Raw genomic sequence first — 20,203 nt, forward strand, 5'->3', positions numbered from 1 at the left:
CTCATATACAGTGTGTGTGTGTTCTTGTATTTGTCATCTCTTTAGGACCATTTCTGGCACAAACACTGACCTTGTTAGAGCCAGTAGTCCTCACCGAGACCAAAACTTGGTCCTAATGAGGCAGAAGGCTTTATTTAGCCTGTCCAAATGAAAGAAGGTCAGTGCAGAGTCCTAAGAAGAACAGCTGCACAAACCTGTGTGTGTGTGTGTGTGTGTGTGTGAGTGTGAGCTTTGAGACCTAAAGTGATTGTTGGTGAATACAGTATGTAACCTGTTTACTGTACATACTGCATCACCTCGTCTGCCTTAATGCTAATCTCTCGTCTCATCATGTGTTCAAATATTAGAAGTCACAATTTTACATATCTTAGATATAAGACTAGAAAGGATCATGGTTTTGGTCAAATGTGAGTCACTGGGATCCTTTTATGCTGTGTTTTTGTTGGCTGGTCTGTCTCATTCTTGTGAACTTGATATCTCAAGCATGTATTGAGAAAACCTTCCAAACATTGGCCAAATGTTCTCTCAAGGATGAACTAGAGTTAGAGTTAATGTTGGTCAAAAAGTCAAAGATCAAGGTCATTGTGACTTCAGAAATCACATTTTTCCTGGTCAACGTGATATTTTTGGAACAACATGAGATAATCTTTTCAAATGTGGCATATTGACTTGTACTTGAGGATGCTAAGGTGTTGTGTTAGTGTTAGTGTCAGTGTCAGTGTCAGTGTCAGTGTTAGTGAGAGTGTCAGTGTTAGTGTCAGTGTTAGTGTCAGTGTTAGTGTTAGTGTGTTAGTGTTAGTGTCTGTGTTAGTGTTAGTGTCAGTGTTAGTGTTAGTGTTAGTGTTAGTGTCAGTGTTAGTGTCAGTGTTAGTGTTAGTGTTAGTGTGTTAGTGTTAGTGTCAGTGTTAGTGTTAGTGTGTTAGTGTTAGTGTTAGTGTCAGTGTTAGTGTGTTAGTGTCAGTGTCAGTGTTAGTGTTAGTGTTAGTGTTAGTGTTAGTGTGTTAGTGTTAGTGTCAGTGTCAGTGTCAGTGTTAGTGTCAGTGTTAGTGTTAGTGTGTTAGTGTTAGTGTTAGTGTCAGTGTCAGTGTCAGTGTTAGTGTTAGTGTCAGTGTTAGTGTGTTAGTGTTAGTGTCAGTGTCAGTGTCAGTGTTAGTGTTAGTGTTAGTGTGTTAGTGTTAGTGTCAGTGTCAGTGTCAGTGTTAGTGTCAGTGTTAGTGTGTTAGTGTTAGTGTCAGTGTTAGTGTCAGTGTTAGTGTCAGTGTTAGTGTGTTAGTGTCAGTGTTAGTGTTAGTGTTAGTGTGTTAGTGTCAGTGTTAGTGTGTTAGTGTCAGTGTTAGTGTGTTAGTGTTAGTGTTAGTGTGTTAGTGTCAGTGTTAGTGTGTTTGTGTTAGTGTCAGTGTCAGTGTTAGTGTTAGTGTTAGTGTTAGTGTGTTAGTGTTAGTGTTAGTGTTAGTGTCAGTGTCAGTGTTAGTGTCAGTGTTAGTGTCAGTGTTAGTGTTAGTGTGTTAGTGTTAGTGTTAGTGTCAGTGTCAGTGTTAGTGTCAGTGTTAGTGTCAGTGTTAGTGTGTTAGTGTCAGTGTTAGTGTGTTAGTGTTAGTGTTAGTGTGTTAGTGTCAGTGTTAGTGTTAGTGTTAGTGTGTTAGTGTTAGTGTGTTAGTGTCAGTGTCAGTGTTAGTGTGTTAGTGTTAGTGTTAGTGTGTTAGTGTCAGTGTTAGTGTGTTTGTGTTAGTGTCAGTGTCAGTGTCAGTGTTAGTGTTAGTGTTAGTGAGAGTATGGGCCCGGGGTAAGGGAACATGGAGAGACAGACGTCTGCACTGGAGAGAATACAATACAAATACAGCTGATTAGATTTTGGTGGACACGTCAAAGGTCAAGGTCATTGAGACAACAATGATTGCTGTTGCAAACACAATCTCAGGAGGTTGAGGATTAGCCAGACATTTGCTTTGGTTAGAGGAAGCAACAAAACACAAGGTGGTTTTTTTCTCTTAAATCCAGATCAGGGTCATTCAGCAACTTTAAACCTTTCATGAAACAGTTGAACAGTATCTACGGGTTGATTATGCAGGTTGACACTGAAAGATACTTCTTTATATCTTGATTATATTTCCACACAGAACCAATAAAGAAATCTGCAACCGTCTTGTATTTGCGTCTAGAGTCTTTCACGGTTACGTGTGAAGATATTCACTTTTAGGATGATCTCAAGAAATAATCTGAAGCCGAGATATAATGTTACTATTACTTTGTTTTGTTTTTTCAGTTACGGACGAGTATATGCTGCTGACCCCTACAACCACACACTCACTCCAGCAGCCACATACAGCGTTGGTGCCATGGTAAGAGTGACCTGACGGCTGTAACTCTCTTTTCTTCATCACCATTTCCTCACATATCATGTCATCACACTTATTTGCAAAATGTCTTTGCAAATTTATATTAATAAAAAGGTATAGTCTTATTCAATTCATTTCATCTCAATGTTATTTGTATAGCGCCAAATCACAACATACATGATCTCAGGTCTCTGTACATAGACAACATCAAGGAGAGTTCACACATGAGCAAACACTTGACAGAACCACACTCACAGATGTGCAGCATCTGCCTCGACTGGTTGGGGTGAAAGGAAAGATGGGGGACAGAGGAGAGGAGAGGAGGGAGTGAAAGGAGGCAGATGAGGGAGAGACCAGGAGCAGATACACACCAACTCTATCAAGTTATAAGTTTATACAGGACAGTTAGAGTCTGTGATGACATGTCACTTATATAATCATGACATCATACGCATATTTTAGACTTAAATGTATGTGATAATTCAGGTTTGTGTGGTTGTGTGAGGCTCTAACACAGTTTAGGTTGACAACACTATGTTCATGTCAGACAACGTCCCACATGACCAGCTGAGCTCAAGGAAAGTCAGAGGTTCCTTAGATTTGAGATTTAAAATGTGCTTCTATAAATAAATGCCCTTGCACCTGCTTGGCCTTTGCCCAAAAGGTGCATTTGGTTAATCCATCCCTAAGCATGGAAATAGTATTTAATCAAACCCACATACAGTATTGGACCTGCTTTTTCAACCCAAATCCTCTGCAATCTATTTTACATTTGCATCATACTTATAAATAAGTCTAATTAATATCCACAACCTGAAGATGTGGAACGTCTATTAAAGTGACAAATGTAATCTTAAGAGAGGAAATGTCAACTCGACAACAGCCGGTGACCTGCACCTCCTGCACCTCCTGCACCTCCTGCACCTCCTGCACCTCCTGCACACACTTAAAAAGGGATTTAGTTTATGAATGTCACCTTATTAGTAAATCATTTTAACAGCTAGCTCATGCTTTCTAGTTTGGGGAACACAACAAGGAAGTGGAGCAGCATCAGAAAATCCTCACACAAAATCATTGTGACACTATTTAATGTATTTGTAAACATGAAATAATATTTTAACCATAATGTTAAAATAAATCATGTGTAGGTGGGTGGTAATATTGGTGCTGATACGTGTAAAAGGTCATTTGAAGGCTTATCCACACGGAAACAGAACTTTACCTATGTTTTCTTTAATCACTGTGTAGTTTCAAAGAAATGTCTTCATTCATACAAAACTCAAAAAGTGCAGTAACACAATTAAATAAAGCTTGATACAATGTATATAATCAGAGAAACAGAGACAGAAGATCAAAGATATCGTAAAGTGAACACAGCAAACAAACACAAGAAAAGAAAAGTCAGTCGTCCCACGATGATGAAACATTTCTGTGTTATCGACAGAGACCATTTAAAAAAGCTTGGAATAAAGTGGGTGAGGAAGTCTAGACGCGACAAATGGACTCAAACCACAGCAGAAGTGCAGCAGAGGCGGGAAGTGAATTCTGAAGATGAATTGTGGACACAGATGTGTTGTATCACCACTGAGGGTGGATGTCAATACCAGGTCTCGACTTGAACATGAACATGCAATCTTTGTATCTGTTAGTCCAATGAACGCACTTTACTCTTTACGGCCTTTTTTTTGGTGGCGGTTGAAGCGAGACAGAGAAGAATGGAATATTTCTACACCTTTCAGACACTTCCTCCAATCATCATACACCAGCCCAGCGTCCGTGCCCCGCTCCCTGCTCCATGGGCTCCCAGAGATGCAGAGATTTTGCTGCATTTAGCGTCTCGCTCAGTGCAGTGGATAAAAGCTATTCTGTGCTGTCTCGTAGAGATCAGTGGAAGCTATGCTTGTCATGCTGCTACAGAAACTTGCATCAAACGATCCGGGATAAACAGCTGATATTGAAGTGTAAATACAACAGTACATATCTGACCATTTATTCTATGACATTTAAGAGGAAGCAGAGCTCTCACTCGACTCCACATGATCTCACCTCATCTCCACGCCCACCCCCCCATTGGCCGTGCATGTGTCTTTGCTGCATTGACATCTCCTCACTTAAACTTAATTGAATTTGCCTGTGCTGCTAACAGCAGTCCAAACGCCACATTAATCCCACCCGTAAAAAAGGTGATGAATGTCTTCATGCCTTGGCAGCACAGTCCATGTTAGTTATTATATTTCTAATTTGGTGGATAACACCTCACCCTGCACTCCCTGGTAATGAAATAATTAGTCATTTTGATAATTAAATCCCTCATGTGCTGCAGCCGCAGGCAGGCAGCGGGCGGGGGGAAGGAGGGGGGAGGGGGCAGAGGGAGGGGGGAGGGGGCAAGGCAAACTGGAAGGGAAAGATTGCAGAAGCCGTCAGGTTAATGACAAACAACCTCTTCTCGAGTGAGCACAAACCTGTTGGCTCAGCTGCGGTGGTTAGTCACATCAATGCCTCACTCACTTCAATTCTTCTTTTGTGAAACCATGAATGTGATCGTTTGTGTTGTATGAGGCTGACTGTGCAGTGGTGTGCACCCCCTGCACCAAGAACCACCTCAGTGAAAACATGGCTGCCAGTTTGTTTTAGGATTGATTTGAAACTTCTCAGTTATTTGTTGTTAAATCACTATGTGGCTGAACTGCTGCACCGACACTGATGTCAGCTAAGCAGCTACTTTCAGAAGAACCAAAACAACGTTAAAGACCAGAGGTGACAGAGCCTTTGCAGTGGCAGCTTTATTTTATTATTTCTTCTTCTTCTTCTTCTCTACAGCACTATGGGCAACCTCAGTTGTTTTTAAAGTGCTCAATAAATAAAGTTAGGCTTAGGCTTACCTAATAAAATTCAATATTTCTATTTCTATTTATTAAAAACCAGTATTTTATATCACTGTTAGCTGATTTTTCCGTAAACAAGAAAGTGAAGCGTGTGTCGCTGCACCCACTCTCTGTGTTTTCTCCCAGAACAAAGAATATAGAACATATCAATGCTTTTACTTTGTGGCTCACCTGCAGACCACAGCCCACACTTTAGGAAAAACTGCACTAATGGATCCCAATGATTCCTATCTGATCATTCCTCCATCCTCCATTGACCTCTAATTTTCTTCAACGGTGATATTTTGAAATTTTTACACGCTTCCTTTTTTTATAGAAAACTTTTTGTTTTCCTTTCAGAAAAGAATGCTAATAAGAAACTTCTGTTTTTAGACTGTCAACAAGATGAAACTGAAATTGAAAGTAAGCGTTAAAAGTGTTACTGTTGCAGATGTGATGCGTTTTAAAATGAAAGTGTAGTGTGAATATAGCGCAAGGGAAAACTGACAAAAAGGTCAATCACTACATCAACAACAACAACAACACAATGTTTTACATGAGAGCTTTTTTTTTGTTTTTGAGTTTTTAGAAAATACATTTACATTGAATATGTGAAATGTACTCGCCGTCATGTACGAGTTGTTTCATTTTCACTTTCCCTGAAACATATGGGGATCATATTATTATGACCAATCATTGTATTCTAAAATAGATCAAGCAAAATCATATTATATTGCATTTACACACAAAAATGTGTTGTACTGAAATGGTTCATGTTTTTTATCTGTTTATTTTACTTTAGCAAAAAGGAGGATTGAAGTTTAGACAGGCGGATAGACTGAGATCTGTCTTTGTTTCAGACACAAGTTAAGATGTGGATCAGTTTGGAAAAATCGGTTCCGTCTTCTGTTTTTTTCTCATTCCACTGGTTTTACAAAGAGACACTCATTAACCTTTAACCGGGGGGCAGCCCGTGGCCAAGTGGAAAGGGAACTATGCTTGTAACCGGAGGGTCGCCGGTTCAAATCCCCACCTGGCCAAAAAGGGCTGGGGTACCCAACCCCCAATGCTCCCTTACTGCCCACTGCTTCTAATTCTGGGATGGGTCAAATCCCTAAGGGGATTAATAAACTTAAATTCTTAACCTTTGTTCCACACTACTCTCTGACCTGAGACTGCTTTCAATACACTGTAGTTACTCAGATGCACTTTCCAGTCAGAAAAGCCCGTCTGTAGCAGGTCTTGCTGCCACTGTGAGTTCACTGAGTGTGAGCATCAAAATCAGTCTTGACGAATGACTACCAGACACTCATACAACCACATCTAAAACAAACTTGAACTATCCCTAATAATAAAATAAAAAAATAGAGTAGCATTTGATACTTTCACTAACTTCTATCCAACAAATGAACAAACCCTGCTGGTACCACAAGCCAACCTAGTCTCCTGAATAAGAAAATAAGAATACATCCACACATCTAAACTGATTCTAAATGATATTTCAAGGAGAACTACGTCTCTGAACCAAAGTTACATTATTTATTTACATATCAACATTATGATAGTGATTAAAACAATCATTTAAAAGACAGTGATATTGCATCTTAAAAAGTGCACATTCTTTGACATTTTGCATTGAATATTGTTATTATATTTTTCTATTTTATTTATCCTACTTTTTGTCTCCATTTCTATTTTGATTTCTGTACTTAATTATTTCTTATAACATTTTGCTGCTACTCTTTGTGCTGTCTTGTCAATATAAATCTTATCTTATATTATTTTATCTTATCTTGTGGCACATTTGGCAGGTGCTGATAACTTTTTCCTATTTATGAATGTAATTCGGGTTTGGGCCAAAAAAGCCCCTGACTATGGTTGGGACAAGATCTCCTCAACTGTGCTCACCTGCTTCTTGATGTTCTCCATCAAATATACTGAAATGTCTCTTTGTAACAATGTAAAAATCCACAGTAGATCTTCCATCAATCTGCTTCGTGGTGAACGTCTGGTTCACTTTGTAACATTCCAACAAAGAAGTGAGGAATAATACAATGGTTTACAATTGAGAATATGTTTCTGTTTTCAACATGTGATTTTTGAGAGATAAGGTTGCACAACCTACAGATGCTGACGATAATGTGACATTTGGGCTCAATCCTATTTAAACTCTGACCTGTACCAATAAGCCCTACTCCTGTTTTCACATGTAGGTGTCTGGCTTCTCGACTGGGTTGTACCAAATTCTCTGCTAAATTCATGATTTAGTAATTACAAAAGCACTGCATCTGTAGTATAGCTATAGTAAGCTGGATATATTGATTTAGCTGCTAGCATACAGCTAGGGGCACCTGGCACACTGCTTGCCTAACAATGATTGTATGGTCCCCACCACACTCTGCATGGACTCCGCAGCAAAATATCGCAATGGGGAGTTAGCAACTCCGTGATTTGGATTATTTTGTCATGACAGAAACGGTACCGGGAATAAGTATGAGTCATGTTTTTGTAGTTGGAACTCGGAGCAAACTCACATACCTCAAGTTCAGGGTTTCAAGAAGGCTGCCACCACATGGACACTGCTACTTTTACAGTTAATAGTACTTCTGTCAAGTTTGTTTCACAGTATATCAGCCATACTAACAGTACTGTGTACATTTGAATCGTAGACATCTTGCCACGCTACTTGTATGCACAAAATACCATGTAGAGAACTGTTATCGAATGGTATTGCTAACATTGGCTAACAAGATATTTTGCGTTTTTGACTTCTCAACTGGAACACGGTGAACTCTGAGTTCCGGTGTAAATGGGATGCAGCATTACACCACCTATGGGGTAGGTGTAAATATTAAGTAATTAGTTATCTCTCTGTGCAATTGCTAGTAAAAGTGGTGTGTGGCATTTTAATTTAGGCATGACTAAATCCTGATGTAGTACACCTACACTATTACTAAGGTTAGTAACCACTTAGTAAGAGTGGTGCAGGGGTGGTGCAGGGGGAGTGTAAAGTGTAAGGGCTAACTCGCCCTTCAAACTGAGTTTTTTCAAGGTCATACTTCAAATGCAAGGCTATGATATTATCAAATTTAAGGAAACTAATTATATATCAAGCTAACATTGTGGGTAGCATGGCTACACAACATGCTAACCACAACAATTTTGTTTGCAGTCTCTTGTAAATACCATTGTGTGGAACACTAGTATTTAATTGGTGCCTGCTTTGCAATGCGATGTAAGGAAGTTCTATATGCTCCTTGCAAAGCAAGCATCTACCTTTTTTTGCTCTTGTTGGAGTATCCCATTTAATAGGGCTAGATTTGAATCACGACTGCATATTACTCAATTCCAAGGGGCAGTAGGCAGTAGGTAGGGGAAAGGGGTAGGCTTATGGTGCTTGCTTATCCAGGGTTATCGGGGAGGCACCGTCTAAATCCCTGCGTGTTCATCTCACAACACAGACAAACTTCAGTAATGTTGTTCAGCAGTCAAGGCTGCTAATTCTTATCTGTGTGGGAAAAAAACTGCTTTGTCCTAGCCTGGGTGAACGCAGCCGAGTCGGCCAATTTAATTTAACTCTGCAGACACGTCTGACAAGGATGCCATTTTGACCAACTTCAAAATCTCCTGAAAAAGGGAAACAACCACAAACTTCTGGCACGCTAGAGGCGGACTTAACAAAGTGCGACAGAGAAGTGATATATAGCATCTTCAAGCACCAAAGAGCAGCCGTCTTTCCATGTGACTGCTGCTTCCATTTGAAGTGACTTGTTCCACGGAGCTTCCCCTGGCAAAAGTCTTTAGATACCATTATTACATAGACATTGATCTGAGAAAACTTGAGGTTACTCTCGTAACCCTGGTTGTCTGAGTAGCATGAGTGAGATGTCTCACATGTTCACAGAAGCACTTATACCATTAAGTCAAGACGTCTTCATCAGGAGCCTGCCCTTAAATACGCCTGATGCAGCGCCACTCGTTATTCGAAACAAGCACACCTCTTCTTGCTTTACCCCAACGGTAAGAAGGATGGTCTGGGGAGACATCTCACTCATGCTACTCAGAGAACTGGAGGTTACAAGAGTGAAAGTTCTCTTTCTTAGCATTTGTTCTGATGTCTCACTATGTGATATGGAGACTGTCTGTATTGCCTGTGTTGCCAGTCAAGCTTATCTTGACGACTGACTGCCAACCTCTTACTAGAGAGATTGTGAGGCCACACAATCCACAATCGTGAGCCAGGCTTGGGGGTGTGACATCCAACCTATAAAACCTTACAAATGTGAGGGACAAGGACCAGATAGACCTGGATAGAGACCCCTTTAAACAGGGTCTTAAGAAGTTGCAAGGCCCTTGTAGAATGCACCCATAGCTGAAGGTTGAAGGCCTGAGCAGAATATGAGCTAGAACCTAGGGTGATAGCATCCACTATCCAATGGTGGGCCGACACAAACAACTGCTCCTCTTTTTTGAACTGTTGTCCTCTCCATACAATTGTGCAAGGCACAGACTGGGCACAGCATGTGCAGCTGCTGCTCCACACAACTGTGTGTCTATGAGCCCCAGTGCCTTGAAAGGAGGACTGGTAAGGTCGTGTTCAGTCACTACTGGAGGTGTTAGGTCTCGTCTGAGGACAGTTAGCTCAGCACTGTAAAGGTGGGCGAGGTGTGTGAATGAGTGATGCTGTGCCAGGCATATTTAAGGTCAGGCTCCTGCTCAGGAAATGTGTCAGTGCTTCTGTAAATACACAAGGCGGTGTATTATTACCATTGTGTGATATCGAAAAGAATGCTAAGAAAGAGAACTACAACTAGCACGTTTGTCTATCCAATTGCCTAAAGAGGCCTATACATCTACGATTGTTGGTCATGCCTCTAGAATGTGGGAGGTGACTACACACTTTCCAGACTCATACTCAATCTCAAGTGAAATTCAAATATGGTCTGGCATTAGCCAGGCCAGCTTGGTTCTAAAAAGACTGCTAACAAAATGTTGAAAACATCTAAAAGTCTAAGTCATCACCTCCATTTAATGAAAAGCAGCATGATCCATCCAGAGGAGTCGGTCTTGCCTGGTTCACATTCTTTGACTTGATTTCTTTGATTCATTTTCTCCTCCACTGCTTCATGGTTGTATTGACTGGATTTCTTTCACATAGCTGTTGGCTTGCTCCCCCGGCATGAAGCGTCTCGCTGTGCTTGCTGCATGATGGTTGCTCCAGTCATGGGTCTTTTCATCCCCCATGCGTTTGCACTGGAATGACGGTAACGTAACGTTGAAATTTCAGTGTTAGTTATGTGCTGGACTGAGGGGGGCTAACGAGGGTTTGTGTGTATATTTGTTTCCACTGATGTGTCATCCGTTGGTGTTTTTACACTCGTGTGTGTGTGTGTGTGTGTGTGTGTTTCAGAACGCCTTCACCCCACTGACAGATGCCAAAACTCGGAGTCACGCTGACGACGTAGGGCTGGTGCTGTCCTCTCTCCAGGCCAGTATATACCGAGGAGGCTACAGTCGCTTCGCACCCTACTAGAGAACAGACCTCCGCCCTATAACCAACCTTCCAATGGGAGAGACCTAAAGTGTGTGTGTGTGTGTGTGTGTGTGTGTGTGTGTGTGAGTGTGTGAGCGTGTGAGCGAGTGAGAGAGGACAGGAACTATCAGAGGAGATATGTTACTAAGGCCCGGGTATTGCAATACATGCAGTTTGTGCATCATTTCAGCATCTCCTAAGAGAGAAGTACAAAAAAAAGAATAATAAGAATTTAATGACAGCTGATATTTTTCATCTTATACCTCAGATATTTTGTGCTGTGTATTTTGATATTGTGGGTTTTTAATTTCTAAAGATTTAAGCATAGATTATTAGCTGTAGAGGTTGTTTTTTTTTTCACGGTACTAAGTGAGAGCTGCTAGAGTAAAGATTAGGACCCTGAAGGGATATTTATCAGATTCAAACTGTTAGGGTTTGTATAGAACACCAAACCTGTAGAATATGACATAGTCACACTGAGGGTTTAATGTTTTTTCAAGAGTGTTTTAATGACTATGAGAGTCAAGTTGTGCTTGTTTTACTTCTCTCATCTTCATTTGTCAGTTTATTTAGCAATGATAGAATTGTTTTTATTTACCTTGGTTTGAGAGGAAGTTGAAACAAGTTGAGTTATCTTGTTTGAGTGAATCTTCTGAGGGCATGACGGGCAAATTAGAGGTGGCGCTGCGATCTCCAGGATCTCCCAGTCTCCAGAATTGAATGTTGCCGCTGTACATTTCTGCAAACCACAACTACGTGAACTCAAATGATTTTACCTTTTGTAACGTCTGAGTTGAGGGTGACGATAACCATTATCCTGGTTATGAATGTGGAGGTTAGTGCTCATAAATCATCAGGGCTTTTCCTCATCAATGCGACAACTAAATCAAATGAAATACTTGAACGTCCCCATAATAGTGTTAATTCCATCCAAACGCCTCACCATCTTTTGTGCTTGTGACCCATGAGAACTTCTTGTTTCCTTGAGAAAACACTGTCAATTCCATAAAGCCACGTGGGCCTGTCCTCACAACACTGTAAAATCCATAATTGTTCTTCACAAAAACATTGCATTGCTGGATAAATCCATACTGGGATGTCTTCACAACACAATAACATCCATATTAACACACTGCATTACACTGTAAATACAGCAAATACTTTCCCAATTTCCCAAAATGTGACATTCAAGCATTTTTTTTTCTTTTCACAATATGCAAATTAAGGCTGGGCGATATGGGGAAACAAATGTTATCATGATATACTTGTTTATATCATTTGATATCACGATACAAGTCAAATTAGTATTTCTGTAGGGCTTATAAATGATATCTTGATATTTTTTAAAAAGCTGCACACAGTTTGTTTCTCTGGACTCATGAAAAGTTTCATTTTGAGATGTTTGTGGTTCTCAAAGGAGAGTACTTGCCTATAAATAAATATGGTCAAATTCTATAATCAATAAATACATAATTAGGCTTAAAATTAAATAAAAACAAATATTTATCAATAAGTACAATATTTAATTGCATAATATTTAGTAATAGTATTAACAATATCATTAATCAATGCAACAATGCAACATATATCACGATATGATGATGTCTCATGTCACCATATCAATAAAATGTTGAACACTTGCCCTGCGTGCCACATAAAAGCATAAAAGCATAACAGCACACTCGTGAAAATGTATTTTCTCTTCAGAATGGACAAATGTTTGCAGCAACATTTATCTGTGAGATAGGCTCAGATGCTGAGAGCAGTAGTGGATCATATTTCTTGTCTATAATCTCAAAAATCATGACTATTTATCTTGTTATCTCATAACATTGCACGTTTATAATTATTTCTGCCATATTAAGTTAGGAAAGTTGCTTAGATCATATCAACACAAGGTGTTCTTACGTTGCTCCATGAGATCATTCACGTTCCACATATGGAAACAATCGCTGAGGCCTTTGTTCTTCTTCTCTGATCACATCATTAGTTCCTGTGGCTGTGTGAATTAGATGAGCTAATAATTATTGGGCGTCTTGTAAATGCCAGATGTTTATCATGTCGCATTAGAAGATAAGCAACTCACAATTGTAACATATGATGTCATAACTACAAATGAGTTGTAGCGCTTGTTGTTCATTAGTTGAATTCAATAAGTGAGATATAATGTGCAGTCAGCCGATCATTACTGTGGAAAAGAAATAACCAACAGATCAGTGTAGAATCACCCTGTCACAATAATGTCCAGCTCGCACATTATATTGTTAAGTACATAGCTAATCCCTGTAAATATGACTTATGAATTATTATTATTATTATTTTTAAGGATTTAGAAGTAATTGTATTGCATTCACTAAATGAAATAGTCCTTGGGGGTTGGAACTGCGTCCACAGCAACTTATTTCCCCGTCCTCTGAGCATTTAAGCTCCTTCGCTCCTGCTGCGCTGCTTTTTGTCCTCTTTTTCTTTTCTTAATTGGACAAAAATGTCAGCCATTAACCACAAAGTGGATGGTTACACTGTAACCTTGGTTCTCTGAGTGGAGAGACTATATCTGTGCTCCAATTAAGGTTAACTAGAGTGGCCCTGCAGGCATGGTGCTTATATAGACACCGACTGCCAATTAGTGCTTGGCCAACACAGGTGATGTGTCCTAAACCCCAGTCTCACGAGTCAAAAACCGATTGAAACCTGGGTTTAAACAGGGTTTTTAAAAGAGATTTCTTTTCTTTTTTTATGTGTTGTGCTTTTTATCAGCATTGGCCTGGGTGAATGCACAAACTTCTAATAAAACATGTTTATTTTTGGCAGTTATGCAAAAGACATGCATTCATTTTCTGGCCGTTAGCGTAATTGTTAGCCATGAATATTAGCAGCAAACATTACTTTTAAAGTGTGGGATAAATAGATGGAGAACTCTTACACTGTCTTTTAGTGGTTGTTAAGTCGTTACCGCTGAGGAATTCTACATGGTCTAAAGTTCAATACAATTGTATTTGTATAGCACACGTTACATGGAAAGGTCAAGACCTTACAATATTTATGGAGTGACCCAATAAACAAGCACTTGATAACAATGGAGAGACAAAAAGGCTTTTAACACAAAGACCAGAACCAGAACCAGAACCAGTCTACGAACACCTGCATTGACTGGTTCTCGTAGGTGAGAGGAGAGAGGAAGGGGGGGGGGGCGAGTGTTAGCTGCATTATGCACTAAATTCTGTAACTGAACACTAAACACTGTGAGTTACTTCTGCAGACACCAACAAAACCTCCTGTATAGACAATTAGGAAGTGACTGTGCAATATCGCAAATTCAATGGTCGATTGAATGAAGGACAATAAAAAATAGAATATAGTAACTATATTGTTGTTGCAACAAGACGTCGCTCTTGTTTTAATGTCTCTTATTGGTCACTGCCTGGTTTTCAAAAAGTCCATTGCCAGTAAGCTGTCAACCAAACTGTGGCGATGTTTGTCAGTCGGGTATTTGCGGAGGTTATTAAGAGTTTAGCGTTTAACGATTAACACAATTTAGCGGAGGCTGTGCACAGAGGAATACAAACTGAAATGCCCTTATCCATGTTGTATCCCTAACTACTAAAGGACAATGTAAATGTTTATTACCTATACTGGAAATTGTAATTGCTACTGGAGTACCTGGAGCTGGTCTGTATTATAGCTGAGGTTGTATGTGATGCTCTGTGCACCTTAATCTAAACTAAGGACTGTATATGCAAACATGTGCGTGACTTCACCCATGCCAAAGGTTTATTCCATTTTGTCTGACATGCTTCACCTGCTTTCCAGCTTAAAAACATCACTAAAAGAAAATAAGGTCAAAGGGTAAATCCCATTTAAAGTTTTTGCTCGGGTCACACTGGACCGGGTCATAGAGAGAATCAAAGTGGATCATAGAAAGTTTTACGAGCCAATTTGTACCAGAAACCTGATTTGCTTTGTGTAATTTACGTCAGGTAAGAGGATTTACATATTTAGTCATTCTTTCAAAACAAAAGACCTGTTTTTATGTTATCTTTGCTCTTGGTAGTGTAACAGAGTGCTTACATTGTCCTCGTCTTACTTACTTTAGCACCACTTCCTTTCATCCTTTCAAAATAAGAGCCACTGACTGCAGCTTTTAAATACTTTCTGTGTAAATCTTTTGCCATAACACTTGGCAATAAACATCGCTTTCAGTCGTTATTCTTGTACACTTTTTAGTGTTACTCTCTTCTTTTTAGGTTTCTGGTAACAACTTGGCAATAAGAATAGTTTACAGTCGTATTTCTTATTAAGGAAAATGCACGTTTTTATGTAACAACTGTCAAAATATGTAAGCGGTAACAGGAAGTCGTCAAACTTCGCACATACGCAGAACTCATTGGGCTCGCGGTATCAAATTGGATTTTGATCCTCAGTGTGGACAACACGAGTGCTTAACACAGGTGCTGAATGGAAGCATCCAGTGTGGCCCAGGAATAATGATTCCATGTCTGCTCCTGACATAATACGGTAACTGAGTCATGATTATTGATAATAATGATGCTCTCAGAAGTGTGGTTCAGTGTGTGAGTGAACCTGCAAGTGGGCTGACAAAACACTGGGGTTTTATCACTTCAAGCCAAAGGTTCTAGTGGACATATCTGGCATGTGTGTGTGTGTGTGTGTGTGTGTGTGTGTGTGTGTAGTCAAGATTCCACATCGATATGAATTATGAGATAACCATTTAATGCTTAGTCCATGTGCTGAGTTATGAAAAAGAATTAGGGCCAGGTGCATATGACAAACACACACACATCTGAGGTTAAAGGTTAAAACCCCCACAAAGCTTTTAAATAAGATATATTTTGTATGGTTTTGCTTAATACTTCTTATATCCTGCAAATGTTTTGTGATATCTCGCAAAAACATTCTATTTTGGGTTAGTTTATATTTGCAAGATCAAGGAAGACATTTAGAGAGATTCCACAAAAGTCCTTTTTTAAAACGTAGAACTGCCACAGTGGAGATAAAAACCAGCGAATTCTTGTTATAACGTGAAAGTTGCTCATTATGAAGAGCTGGAGAGAGATTTAACCAGATTAAACCATCCAGAGAGTGTTGAGCATGTTCAGCAGGGAGATGTAGTCAGACGAGTCTTATCCTTCAGCTGTGCAGTGAAATCAATGAACTTAAAGTGTGATGGATCAGTGATAGATCACAGTAATCATTTGTCATTACCTCACTCACACCAGTGTGCAGAAGGAAGCTGAACATCCAACCTGTTCTCATCCGAGCAGCATCTACTATATACTGCCGCTCTGTCACATCCCTCATCCCGTCGCCTGACAGATGCACAACTTACGCCTTCTGTGTCTGAAAGACTCCAGTGTGGTTCATTTAGATGCTCAGAGCAGCATGAGGTGAGGGTTATAGGGACCAGGACAGGACTGAGGTTCAAAGTAGGATAAATATCCAGGTTAGGCTTAGTGGATGTTCACTGTTGCTCACACTCGAGTCTTCTATCAGCATTTCCATGACCAATCATCAATGATAAATACATATTAATAATAGAGTATATATGTTTCTTGTCAGTGAGTGCTTGGTGTGGGCGGGAATCACCAGAGACACCATGATACCATGTTATCAGGATATTGCGATATTGAGTATTTATGAAATCATACAGCGCTAGTGAGAGTGAGCAGTTGGCACCATCTACTGGACGGAAACTATGCCAAACTTTTAATGTTTATTTTTTTGCATCAAAAAAAGGTGATTTAATATCACCATGCAAAATATCGCAGTATTTGACTGTATCCATCCCTCTCAGTGTGTGAGCTTGATGCTCACAGTGACGTTAAAGTGTGGATGGACACTCGGGGCAGCTGCTCTGAGCAGACGCCAAAGGAAACCCTGTGCGTTTGTAAGGTGACGCTGAGGGACGTGGTTGGAATGAGAACGGGCTGACACATCACTAATGGAGACACTCTGTATGTTCCAGTCCTGACAAGTTCCTGTTGCAGCTGTCAACCTAGCCTCGACACCGTCACAATCGTCCCGCCCTGATCCCACAACAATCAATCATTAAAGCCGACTTTAAGGTAAAAAACGATCTTGTAGTAACGAGAAACTTTATCGTTATGACAAGAAATGGTTCCGACACTTTTTCTCCCCCGTGGCACTTGTTCATGTCGGTCGTTCAATATCCCGACCAGGGAGCTCGAAAACTCACCATTCCTGAGAATGACAGTTGAACTTTGATGCTTCTAATGTTTTATGGCACTAATCCTCTTCCGTACTGAGCAGTGTTATACTGTATATGTATATCTCTATATCTCTATATAGCTCTATATCTCTATATAGAGATATATATATACACATATATAAACTTGCAATATATTCATTGGTATAATTAACAATTTTATATTACAGGAGAGTTTTAAATATACATATATGAAGAGCAGTGGCCAACGCTACTGTATCTATTTTATAATTTTGTCCAATTGGTTCTGCCTTTGTTATTTGTTGTTTATTTCTTTGAAAATTAGAATTTGGGGAGGGGGGGCAGGGGTTAAGTATAATAATCCAACAATGTATTATATTTGAAATGTGCCGTGAAGATGTTCTCTTATATGAAATCCACAATGACATAATGTTTTAGATTTAGATGACTAGATCAGTTGTTAGGGCGAGCTATCTCATTTTCTATCAAATCATATTTGGATCTTTATTAGCCTCACTCTTTTTAGACACTCTTAGTGACCTGTTCCTTTCTTGTCAACTGTACCATTTTGCACATTGTAATTTTCACATGAACCTGACACATATCAGTGCCGTAGTTGTCATTTTTCTCTACTGTTTTGTATCAGTTTCTGATTGTTTTGTTTTTTTTGCTCTTAATGTCACATCTTTGTCTGTTATTTTGTAGAAACTCAAACTTTACTCTTTGAAATTTACTGTCTGAATATTACAATACTAAAGAAATGTGGGAAATCAATTATTTGTGGACAGGCTAATCTATGATGTAAATAAAGGTATATGATCTAAACCTGTAGTGTATTTGAAAAGCGCTACATGGGCAACGGGAGCTCAGCTACGGCTGCATTGCAATTCCAGCCTCTGGGCCGGTTCCTCTGCCTTATTCTGTTTACAACTATTCTCAATTTAGTGGTGTCATATGTTACATATCTCTCTTTTGTATTTATAACAAATTACATAGGAACAAGTCTCAGATGAAGCCGTGAGAGCCTCGGTGCCCTTTGGCTCTGCTGGTTTAAACCACCGTCTGTGTGCTGTGTGTGAGGACCATCGGTCACAGACGGGAAGACTCATAGTCCTCACCATGCTGAATGTCTGACTCCTACAACTACTTTATCCAAGCTCTGCTTCCAGTAGGTGTTGTGGTTCAAAACATAGCTTCCTACTTCCTGTTCACTGTATGTGCATGCACTATGGTTCTTCCACTAATCAATAACCATCAATAAAGTTTGGTTTTCTCAAGATTTGCCCTGATCTGTTCCCTGTCTCACTTTCACAGCTAAAACATGTATGACATGTAAGCCTCGTAGTGATTATATATATTATACAAGAGGGCGATGAAAGGATGAGTGTTGATAGACTCATCACATGTATCCTTCAAACATCGTCCGCATGTGAAGGAGCTGAGGATTCATGGGACAATGTTCAGGTGCCGTGACGCATTTTCACGACATCCGGCGACGAATGCGACGTGGCTTTTGTCTTCATCAACGGCTCTAGATTTACTGGGGCCATTTAACTGCAAAATGAGGAAGACTACATTTGTTGAGTCAAGAGAATATATGTCATGGGTGGAGCTAAACCGGCTCCACCCATGACAGTCGGCCGATTGGGCAAACGTCACTTCCTAGTGGAGGTGATGGAGATGGAAGTGGAAGTGAACGCCCACAGCTTGACGTCTTGTTGAGACAAACAGCTTCATTGTTGTCTATTGTGTCGTGTTTGATGTTCGTTATCATGTGTTCTTGTACGATATCATACTGCACAGCCCCACGATGGAAACACAGCATGGACAACACGATGCATGGCGATTTCATCTCGAAAGTTAAACTACACTGTGTTTTGTTGTAGAGTATTAAGTATTTTAGTATAAAGATTGTAATCCTAGTAACCTGTAGTTTCTTTGCTGGAGAAAAAGCCGTTTGGGATCATATGAAATATGCATATCAGTTTCTAACTGAAGCAAAGAGAAGGAGTACTCTCTAACTCAATTTGATTTGTGTAATTATTAAAAAAGAAAAAAAAAAAAAATTAGCCGGGAGGTTAGTGAGAAAGATAAGCAATATGAATGTTTAAATTTGATGAAGGGCTCACATTACAGACGATAATTATGTCTCACTAGCAGGGAAACAGGTGATCAATAATTAATGTGTACAGCAGCAGCAGCAGCTCACATGTGGTGGAGTTATAATTCAAACTGCTTATTAAGTCTGCAGTTCAGGAGACGCAGGAGCAGTATTTTCCCTTTGACTTTGTGAGTGTGTGTGTGTGTGGACTTGATGGCTGTTATTGTTCCTCTGCAGCACTCAATTAATCATTTGTGAAAACTGACTCACACACGGTTTAAAATGATCGTTTTGTATAGTTCTCTTTCAGTGCGAGAGCGTGATCATAGTTGCATACTGTGCAAACTAAGCAAATGTTGGCTTTGTTGTCCTCAGCGATGGATCTCCACAACAAAATTAAAAATGTAAATATTTTGGGGACCCCCTTGTGTATTTCCATCCATCCATCCATCCATCCATCCATCCTATACTGCTTAATCCTCCACATGAGTGTTGTGGGCTGCTGGTGCCAGTCCCAGCTGTATATGTATATATATATATATATATATATATATATGTATATGTATATATATATATATATATATATATATGTACATATACAGTATGTACACAAGCATACATAAAAATGGGATAAATGACATATGCACATATAAGAAAGTGAGCAAGTATAAACATATCTTATATGGCACTAAGTATCAAGAGGATTCAATGTGTGGTGAAATGGGAATTAAAAGGATTAAGAAAAAGTTATGAAAGACATTAGATAAATAAAATAAAATCTAAAGGAAAATAAGTCAAGATTTGTATGTAAATCAGTGAGTAGAAGACGTTGGTATTTTTCTCAACACCCACCCACCTATCTGTCACTCACTTGTTAAATGAATGGAAAATGAAATGAGGACAGTGTGTATAAAGTCACTTAAACACTTGTGTCTAAATATGCAACATGTAGGGTATGAGCTGAAGGGTTGCCAGATCCTATTCAATTGTGGCAACCTGTCTTGTAGGACATATCATATTCATTCCAGGTGTCGTACATCTATGGACATATGTTGAAGCTTAATTGTATGAATACAGATGTATGTTAAAAATGAAACCAATCCAAAGGCTTTTAACTGTGACATGGGAGATTTATAACCTACATGTAATGTTTTATCACCACCC

General features: G+C 39.5%; 1 protein-coding gene across 12 annotated transcripts in view; it reads left to right on the forward strand.

Moving 5' to 3' along the window:
* Window positions 1-18,215, forward strand: part of rbfox1 (RNA binding fox-1 homolog 1) — a 118,546-nt gene extending 100,331 nt beyond the window's left edge. For 7 of the 12 annotated variants that reach the window (XM_058652477.1, XM_058652476.1, XM_058652482.1 and 4 more), the window contains 2 exons: window positions 2,264-2,339; window positions 10,611-18,215. In XM_058652477.1, the coding sequence (XP_058508460.1) occupies window positions 2,264-2,339; window positions 10,611-10,733 (199 nt within the window). In that variant the 3' untranslated portion in view covers window positions 10,734-18,215. Of the gene's footprint in view, window positions 1-2,263; window positions 2,340-10,358; window positions 10,465-10,610 lie in introns of those variants that run through there. The other 5 variants (XR_009242473.1, XR_009242474.1, XM_058652478.1 and 2 more) reach the window with 3 other exon arrangements.
* The last annotated feature ends 1,988 nt before the right edge of the window (window positions 18,216-20,203 follow it).

Source organism: Solea solea, chromosome 16 (genome assembly GCF_958295425.1).
Source record: "Solea solea chromosome 16, fSolSol10.1, whole genome shotgun sequence".
Taxonomy (NCBI): domain Eukaryota; kingdom Metazoa; phylum Chordata; class Actinopteri; order Pleuronectiformes; family Soleidae; genus Solea; species Solea solea.